At 61.4% G+C, this 9,397-nt stretch overlaps 1 protein-coding gene across 1 annotated transcript; it reads right to left on the reverse strand.

Annotated features, from left to right (window-relative positions):
• Positions 1-2,238: 2,238 nt before the first annotated feature.
• On the reverse strand, positions 2,239-7,858 carry SHKBP1 (SH3KBP1 binding protein 1). The gene is given in 21 exon segments (XM_032228282.1): positions 2,239-2,912; positions 3,113-3,236; positions 3,436-3,613; positions 3,805-3,902; positions 3,986-4,138; positions 4,246-4,327; positions 4,329-4,417; positions 4,569-4,685; positions 4,767-4,854; positions 5,472-5,558; positions 5,560-5,588; positions 6,070-6,260; positions 6,370-6,460; positions 6,704-6,735; positions 6,737-6,848; positions 6,926-7,009; positions 7,114-7,172; positions 7,263-7,337; positions 7,459-7,504; positions 7,616-7,668; positions 7,757-7,858. Coding segments are annotated over 21 exon segments (2,130 nt in total). The 5' UTR covers positions 7,825-7,858; the 3' UTR covers positions 2,239-2,638.
• Between the last annotated feature and the right edge of the window lie 1,539 nt (positions 7,859-9,397).

Below are 9,397 nucleotides of genomic sequence, written 5' to 3' on the forward strand. Positions count from 1 at the left end.
CTTTTATATAGAATTTATAGATTTATAACAATGTAAGACCGAGGCAGACACTGGCAATGAAGCGCCACCTGCTGGCGATGGAGAGGAAGAACCGCAGTGGGGCGCTCGGAGCAGAGGCGGCCTTCATCGCTCACTTCCCGTCCGCTTCTCCCACCGCTCGACCGATACCTGCAAGCAGCCAGAGAAGCGGCGGCGGCGGCACCTGTGTGCTGGTGGCAGCCAGCCTTTCCCTGCTGCTCTCCCCGGCTCTGATGCCCCCTTTGCAAGCCCTTCGGCCTCCCCCCCCCCGGAGCTTTGCAGCCCCAGTTGCTCCTTCCTTCTGCGGGGGCCCCCTGGGGCTTTTCCTGGGATGGGGGAAGAATTACACGCGTGTGCGTGTGTTCCATTTGCACTCTCTAGGCTTCCCAGAAGAGCCACGGTGTCTCCCGCACAGGCTCTGAGAGGAGAACTGAGGGGAATCTCTTGTCTGTGTAGCTGAAAGGAAGAAAGGAACCTTTGCTCAAAGCCTTTGCTGAAGGCCTTGCCTCTCCCCCCGCTGGCACTGCAACTTCTAACCTTCTAACACCAATTGGCAAGGCCCCCTGCTTTCCTAAGACGTGAGCCTGCCCCCCCCCCGCCCCTTCTTCTTTAAGGAGACCTGAAGCCCTCGCCTGGCCAGGCAGCCGCCCTCCTCCTGCCAAGGCCCTGGGAGAGGAGCAGGGAGGCAGCCGTTTGGGGGAAACTCTTCCCTGCAAAGAGGAGACTCTCTGTGAGGCGAGATGCTCTTCTAGCATTCCAGGATTCTGGCCATGGAGGGCGAGGAGTCAGGTTCTGCCCGCCATGCGCTTTCCGCTGAGCTGCTTTGTGGCAGAGAAACGCCGCTTCCTGCCTTGGAGCAAAGGAGCTCCCCCACCTGTGCAGCTGATGAGCTTCTCCCGTTGTGACAAGCGGAGCCCAGGATTAGGACGTAAATGGAGAAAGGCAGCTGGTAGGCCGGGTTTTGCTCCACAAGGGCTGCCTTTGTCCTGTGGTGGAAAGGTTTGTTCCCATCAATGGAGAACAGCAGCACAGGTGACGGCATCGACCCCCCCCCCCGCCCAAACACAAAGGTCCCAGTTACAAAGGAGCAGCAAAACACGAGGACTACTGTGCTGGGTGCCCATAAATAAATAATCCTTGTGATTATTTCAAATTTGGTTGCGTATAAAATTGCACAACTACAACACGTTTGTTAGAAAAATACAGAATTGGATCATCCCCAAGAGGCAGCACTGATAGCAAAATGCAAAGCTCTCGGCCTCAGCTGATCACTGCAAAAGGCAGAGACAAATGGGGGGGGGTGCTTTGCTCTTTTGGTACTTTCCCCAAAGTCTGCATTGTTTCCCCCCTGCAGAAAAGGTGAAAGCCAAGAAGAGGGGAGACCTCCCACAGGAGGCAAAGGAAGGTTGCTCTGATCACACCCCCACAACACACACACACACACACACACACCCCTACCTCCTTTCTCCACCCATTGCTCCCATTTGCCAAGGAGAGGAATCCGGTTAACAGAGAAAGCCCCAAACCCAGGCCCAGCGGCTGGGCTCCTCCTCCTCTTCTCTCTGAGGGCCTGTGGTCCTCCTGCCCTGGCTGGCGCATTTGGCATTTATTCCCAAGCTCTGCCTTCTTTCCCCAAACATAAAACCTCCCCTGAAAATGTTGCAACACAGCACAAGGCTCGTCTGACGGGAGAAGCAGGCGCAGGTGGGGGCCGGCCCCACATTGCATCGGGGGTGGGTTCCCAGAGACACCCACGCCCACCGGTTGGCAGGCTGCCTGTCCACTCTTCCTCACTGGCTGTGTCTCTGTGCCTCCATTCTTGGCAGTGCCAGCCCTGCCCGGCTGGACACGAAACACAACTTCAGTGTGCCGGACATCATGTGCACCAATGGAAACCGGTCACACGAATCTGGCAGTGCAGAAGTGGGCGAGATCCTCAGCTCCCCTCCCATCCAAATTCGGGATCCTCCAAAGGCCTCCATCTACCACAGAGAGGGATTCTTCCTGCCCCCCCCCCCCACTCCCCAGCCAGAAAGTGGCCCTTGCTACACTGGACCACTTGCCGTCCCTCGAGTCAAAGCAGGGAGCCGGCTCTGGCCTCCGGAGCTCCTGGTTCTCACCCCCCTGCTCCGCCACCTGCTTGGCCAAAACCAGCCCTTGGATCCCTGGGCTCCTGGAAAGGCCCTGCAAATCCCAGGAAGAGCCCAGAGGTTGTGTGAACATCTTTCCAGGTATATTTATTGCTGCTTATCTCACCAGAGAAAGGGAAGGGAAGCCAGTCAGCCAAGGCAGCTGAAGGGGGCTGGTGGCTCATAAATATCTTTGGCTTTCCACAAGCGGGAGGGAGGGAGGGAGGGAGGGGCAGCCTCGCAGAGGCCACGTGGGACAATGCAATTTGCTCTTGCACACCAGGGAGGAGAAAAGGAGGAGGATGAAGGCCCCAGGAGCCTCGGCAAGGGCTTTGGAGTTCTGGAGTTCCAGGAGCCCTGGAGGAGGCCGGGTGGGCAGGCTCTACTTCACTGAGCTCCCGGCCACCGGAGTTGCGAGAGGCTGGACGCAGCAGCAGCAGCAGCAGCATGGATCCCCGCTGGCTCCCTTGCTCCCCAACCACGAGCAGAGGTCAGAAAGAGGTTTCGCTGAGTGGCACTCTGGGTGGGGCTAGGGGGAGGGTGGGCTCCAGGGGGCCAGGATGGGGGCTGGGCAGCCTTTGGCTCAGAAGGCTAGCAGAAAGCCCTCCCCGGGAATGGCTGGTCCGCTGGCCCTCGGAGGGTCGGTCCAAGAAGTTCTCGCCCGGCTGTGGTCGGTGGCCGTCCCCTCGCTGGAAGTCCAACCTGGCTGGGGAGGCTTTCGATGGCTTCTCGCAGGTCCTGCCCACATCTCGGTTCTGGGGGCAGCTAGGAGAAGCACAGCCTTGTCACACGGTGTCTATGGGGAAGGGAAGAGCTGGATCCCATTGAGCAAAGGCCAGCCGAGGGCAGGGAAGGTGGGGGTTTGGCAGGCCAGCCCTCTTCCCCTGCAGACTTGCACATCTGGCGGGTTCCCTTTCAATTACGTGCCCCCGTCAGCTGCGCAGGCCCCCGTGCCCCCCCTGTACCTGAGGCCAGAAGTACTGGAGAGCGTGAAAGACCCCGTGGGACTCGTTTCCAGGGTGTGGGTGAGGGCCAGGTCACACTGCCCCAACTCAGAGAGCAGCTCTTCCTCCGAGAGGCCACCACAATCTGCGGGATGGCAAGAGGAGGGGCAGGAGGGGCAGGAAGGGCAGAGATCAGACTCTGCCGAGAGACCCAGAGACGATGCGGCGAACAGCCTAAGGCGGCGCTTTCTCTAGGCAGGGGCCGTCCACCCACACCCACTGCAGAGCCCCTGGCTGCCCCCCCCCCCCCCGCTACCCTTCCCACCCAATACCAGCCCCTGCACCTGGCGGTTGGTCCCCCATCTCCATCGCGGTGGTGAGGTCCCGCATCTGGAGGCTGCCATTGCTGTGGCCGGTGAAGAGGTAGCGGCGTGGACGGGAGCCGATGCGGCTGGAGCCCTCGCACTCCTGGACCAGGAAGGCCGTGATTGATGAGCCGTCAACTGAGCACACCTGGCATATTCCTGTGGGGAAGAGAGAGGCAGCAATGGATAGAAAGAGGTGACACAAGGAAACACCACCAGCCTCCTCCCTCCCCTGGGGAAGCTTGGTATGGTACTGAGAACTTTTGGTCTGCCGGGAGGCAAAAGCAGGGCTCAATTCAAGGAGAGCAGCCAGCACGGCCGCCTGTGAGCCTGACCACTGCAGACCCACCTCTTCCCGGTGGAGGAGAGGCGCACGTACAGCTTGCTGGCGTCTGGAACCACCTTCTGGAGGAACACCTGTTGGTCATCGCGCTCGCCAAAAGGCCCTGCGTGGGAGAGCGAAGGACGCAGGTGGAGTCCCAGGGCCCAGAGCTTGCAGGCCCCACCCTTGCACCCCACATCTCCCTACCAATGTCTGTGCCTGCGTTGCAGCCCCCCTGCCCATCCGCTGAGTCCAGGGCCAGAATCTTGAAAGAGGCCAACGGGGTGGAGCCTGGCTGCGTAGAAATCATCCCACGGAATCGGGTCACCGTCCATGTCCGTACGTGGCTGTCAGCACAGACTGGGAGGGTGGGGGTGGAGGGTGGGGGGAGGCAGAAAAATGAGGGAGGGCCGGAGAGGACCCTTGTCTGGTCTCACCCACCTGTCCCTCCTCCTCAAAGCCAGTACCTGAGATGAGGTGCTTCTCTGACAGCATCACCTTGGTGACAGGACTACGATGGACAGCAAAGGTCTGGAAGAGCTGGGGGCCCCGAGCCCACCGTCTCCGGGTGCTGGACAATCACGCGCACCATCCCTGAACTGGTGCCATAGGCTATTTCAATCCAGTTTCCACTGTGGCCTACACAGGGGAGCAGAGGGCTGGAGGCAAAAGCAATCCTGTCCCGCCCAGGGAGGGAGGCAGAGCCCAGCTGGGATTTGGGAAAGTCGGGGCAGGTGCGCCAGGCTCCTCCTGTGCCCAATTCCTGTGCCCGGGGGGGGGGGGCGCTTACTGCTCTTGGGTGTGAGGTGGACGCTGAGGGCGGTGACAGCATCCTCCGCAGGGTCATGGTACAGCTCGGTCACCAGGAGGTCATTGTCCTTCATGCGCAGAGGGAACTTCTGGACGTCTGTGGGGAAGCAGCCGGCAGGTGAGGAGGGCAGCCGGCAGAGCCAACGTAGCTTCGCTGGGACGGCTGGCCGTGACTCACCAACATAATGGATGGAGCCATTGTGGCAGCCCAGGAGCAAGAAGGAGCCCGCGGCATCATGGCTGTTGATGGGAGCCACATCTTGAGTCTGTGGAGGTGGAGCAGCTGGTGAGAACAGGGGGGGGGGGGTCAGGGGGCCGGAGGTCACAGCCTCCGAGAGCTAGGAAATTAATTCTCTGAGCAGAATCGAGGCGGATTCTGGACTTTCCATGAATGCTTTGAATGGGAGAAGCTGCACTAGGGCTTCAGCTGTTCGGCAAAGAGGGCAGAAGCCCCCCCCCCCCCCCACCAGCCCCAACTGGGACTCAACCCCCTTCAGAGGGGCCTTTGCCACCCAGAGTCTCAGATGAAATGCAGCCGGACAACACCCACGGAGTGTGGATACGTTTACACCTTCACGGCCAGATGGATTACAGGAACTGGCAGACAGCCTGTTCAAAACTTTGTTATGATCTTTGGAAAATCACGAGGAGCTGATTTAAGAACCGGAGGAGTCAAGTAACTTTTGTCCCCATCTTCGGGGGGGGGGGGGGCGGGGGGGAGCTGCCAAGTATAGTTTAGCTGCCACAGTCAGACTCAAAGATCTCCACAGCAGAAGCCCCTCCCGCAAGCTGTATTTAATTAATCCCAAATCTGCAGCTATTATACAGCCCCTTGCAACAAACCAACGAATCCTCCCCCACCTCCCACCAGCTGCTTCGTTACCTGCCAGTGTTTGGTGACGGCGTTCCAGACGCCAATCTTGCCTGTGTGGCTGGTGGCAATAAGCTGGCTGCCCACAAAGAAGAGACCCTTCCAGGGGGACCCCTAAGGAGAAGACTCCTGCGGAAGGAAAGGAGCAACTGGGAGAGGAGGAGGAGGAGGAGCAGAGGCTGCAGGATTCGGCCCCTGAGACTCCTGAACCAGCTCCTCCCTCCCCCCCCCCAAGAGCAGGACTGGAGTGCCTGCCCCTCCCCACCCAACTCAGGAATAACGTCTCTGAAAGTTCAAGACAGAGACTGAGCCCCCCCCCCCCCACATCTATGGGTTCGCCTCACCTTCTTCCAAAGCCCTCCTCAGCCACCTGGGAGCGCCAGGCCCACCCACCAGAGCCAGCTGGGTTTTGGGACAGGTTTTGAGACACTCGCGCGGGAGCAAAGGGGAGGTTCCTGGCAGCTGCCTATCACCTGCCTTATTCTGATCCCACTGCCCAGGAGGACCAACCTTTCTACCTCCAGGAGATCTGGCTGGCTTCCCCCACACCAAGGGGCATCTTAGATCGCTCAGGACGCGTGTGCGTGTGTCTGTGTGGGTGGTTTCTCACCAATCTCAGTGCCGTTCCCGTCAGGCTGAAGGGCCCACAGAAGGATTTCGCTGCAGGAGGCAGCAGCCACCATTTTGTCACTATCACCCAAGGACCCACCAAGCACCCGGGCATTTAATGCCACCCGCTCGATTACCCAGTCCAGCCGGGGGCTACAGAAAGCCAGCTGCCAGCCAGAGGTCTCCTTCATCCTACAGGGTGAGAAGGAGCGAGTCAGGAAGCAGAGGGAGGCCAGTCTCTTCCCATCCACTCACACCCCCCCCCCCACGCTGAGGGTTCAGCTGCACCCCTCACGCTTACTTGTAGCAGATAAGGAAGTGGACGTAAGCCAGAGCGACCCAGTTATGATGTCCGCAGATAAGACGAACCATGCCTGGATCATTTGTGGCTCCTAAGGGAAACGTGCAATGCAGATGTGCGGCACCTCATTCCCAGAAGCCAGGGAGCATTTCCCACCAGCCACCCTCCGTGCCTTGAGCATCCCAGCTTCTTCCATCGTTAAGACCAAACTACGAGCCCGTATCAGCCGAGCTGCAGAACCAGACACCAGAGCCCTGCAGCCACAGCACAGCCGCACCCCAGGCTCCCCCTCCCCCTCCCCGGTCTGCTTCCACCTTTCCTTCCTGACACCCACCGGCTGCCGGGCTCCTCTCCTCCACTCGCCTCCGATGCCAAGGTTGGGGGCATGGTGTTGCTCCGGCGCACTAGGGGGTTGCCTGACCGGGCAGCCAACTGTCCCCCCGTGATGCTGTGGCGGTTCCACCGCTTGGCAGGAAACACTGCAGGAAAGGAGAGCAAGAGATGATAGGGATCACAGGGGACGGCTGCAGCCCAGACCTCCAGTGGCCGACCCTACCAGAAGGGGGGGGCAGGTAACCCTCGAACAGGACGCTCCCGCAGGAGGACCGCTCCAGCTCCTTGTGCAACTGCAGGCGGCGAACTGCGAAGGAGAGAGGAAGGCAGAGAGGGCCAGGTGAGTCCTTGGGGGGGGGGGTGTTCCGCAGACTGTCTTTGGGGGCCCAGGATGGCTCCCCAGCAACCTACTGAGAGGCGTGATTCCGTAGAACTGGGCTTCGTGCAGCAGCAGCGAGACGTCGCTCCCCCTGTGGAGCAGAAAAGGCGGAGGAACCGGTGTGGGCGGCGGGCCCCAGCGCCCCTGCCTCACCCCCCCCCCGAAGCAGCGGGGCTCCTACCTGAGGTCCAGCTCTTTGCAGCGGAGGAAGTGGAGGACGGGGCCGAAGAGGTCGGGGTCCCAGGGCGATGAAGATCTGGGGAAGGGAAGAAAAGGGCGAGGCTCGCCAGCGGCCGCGGGGGCCGGGGGAGGCGCCGATGCCCCGCAGCAGCAGCAGCAGCAGCAGCAGCGGGGAGGGAAGCGGGAGGCTCACTTACGGCGCCGGTCTCGTCCCGTAGCGAGGAGATGCGGCCGCTGAGGAGGCTGCGGGCGAGAGGGGCGGTGATGGGGGGGCGGGCGGGGCGGGCGGGCGGGGGGGGGGCGGCAGGCGGACCCTCCCCTCCCCTCCCCCTCCCCTCCCCTCCCCGGAGGCACCTGGAGAAGAAGGAGTCCGGCGCCCAGCAGAGCGTCTTGCGGAGGTGCAGAACCTGCGGGCGGAGAGAGGCGGCGAGTGAAGGGCGCAGGAGCCCCGGCCGGACCCCTCCCTCCCTCCGTCCCGGGGCCGCGGCCACTCGCCTGCGCCCGCCCACATTCAGCCGCACCAGCTCTGCCCCTCCGGGCGCCGGGCCGCCGCTGGCCGCCATCCTGCTCGCCAGGCCGCTTCCGGATCCGGGCGATCGGGCACGGGCTGCCCATTGGCCTCCCTGAACGCCCGGCAGCCACGCCTTCTTCTGGGGCTTCCCGATTGGCGAGTTCTCCCGGGGGCCGATGGGCGTCGTAGTCCTGCCGCTTCTCCCCGGCTTCGCGGGTGTTCCGAAAACAGCCCCCCCCTCTCCCGTCGGTGGGGTCACTCTCGGCACGTGCCTGCAGGGTGGGGGGCTTTTGGGGGAACCCTAGCACTGCCCCCCCCCTCAGGCGGGAGATCAATGGGCCCCGAGGAAGGCAAACCAGGGCGGTGGGGTAGGGAGAAGCGCTCCCTTGACTCCTACTCGGTGGGTTTTCGGCAGCCTTCGTCCGCTTCCAGAGGGGCCCCGCTTCTCAAGGCCGCGGAGGAACTTCCAGACGTTAAACTCCTAAGGAAGCGCCTCCCTTTCTAGCCGCAGGCGAGCCCGGCTTTGCCCAACTACCGCCCCCTTGTGCAAGCCCCCCCCCGCCCCCCAAATCGGCGTCTACGGGATGCATGTGAATAGTGGACCGGCGTGACGCAACCTGGGCAGCCGAAAGCCAGACGCCTCCCGGGAGACACACAAGGAAACGGCCGCAGCGAGTTGAGAAAGCGGCCGCGGCTGGAAACCCCGGGACAGTTTCCGCCTCCGCCTGCAGGTGGGCCGTTTATACTGGCAATGGATGCGCCGGCCCTGCCCGCAAAGAACGGGATTCGACCGCCCGTTTCCCTTCTTCGGTGAAGGGCTCCCGCTTCCTCCCGCTGCTGGGGCCCGGGAGGCGGCTGAACAACTGTCGCATCGTTTTCTGTGCAAGGGCTCCGAGGAAGACCAGCTGCTTCCCCTGGAGGCTTCCCTCAGTTGCGGCCGGCCCGGCGGAGGGCACTTTCCCCAAATGGCTGCAAAAACCAGCTGGGAGAAAGTGGAGCAACCCGCTTTTTGATCTCAGCTCACCAGGATTTCCAATGTTTACAAAGCGGTCTCTGAAAAACCACGTGCAGATTTACAATTAGAGAAAAGAGGCGACCTCCAATTATTCGTATTTGATCCTTTATACTAGACAAAAGAAGCAGTTACAATTCTGACCAGGGAAGCTCCCAGACACAGTAGCTGTGCCGACCCCACCCAGGGTGGAGCATTGTGGAGACTACATCAGGCCCAGAAGAGGCTGGAATTGCCCTCGACTCAGGCAGTGTGGTCACACCACTACAGGAAGCAGGAACTGCCCTACTAGCCCCTTGGCCCCCTGGCTGATGAAGGATGCTGGGGGGGGGGGGCATCGGGAAAAGACCGAGCCACACAGCAGCTAAACTGGTGGTTTCTGGGCTCAACACAGACCTTTTAATCCCAAACCCCCCCTTGGTTCTCTCTGCCTGTTCGTCTGGACGGTCCGTGTACATCCACGTTAGCAGGTCATGAAAGGAAGTTTCAAATTAGAGCTACTGAACGTGGTGCAACTTCCCTCTGGGCTCCGATTCCCCCCCCAGGGGCCCACAGCCACCATCTCTTCCTGCTTCCTCAAGCACGGGAGGGGGGGAGCACATTCTGGGCTATG

Source organism: Thamnophis elegans, chromosome 12 (genome assembly GCF_009769535.1).
Source record: "Thamnophis elegans isolate rThaEle1 chromosome 12, rThaEle1.pri, whole genome shotgun sequence".
In the NCBI taxonomy this organism is placed as follows: Eukaryota; Metazoa; Chordata; class Lepidosauria; order Squamata; family Colubridae; genus Thamnophis; species Thamnophis elegans.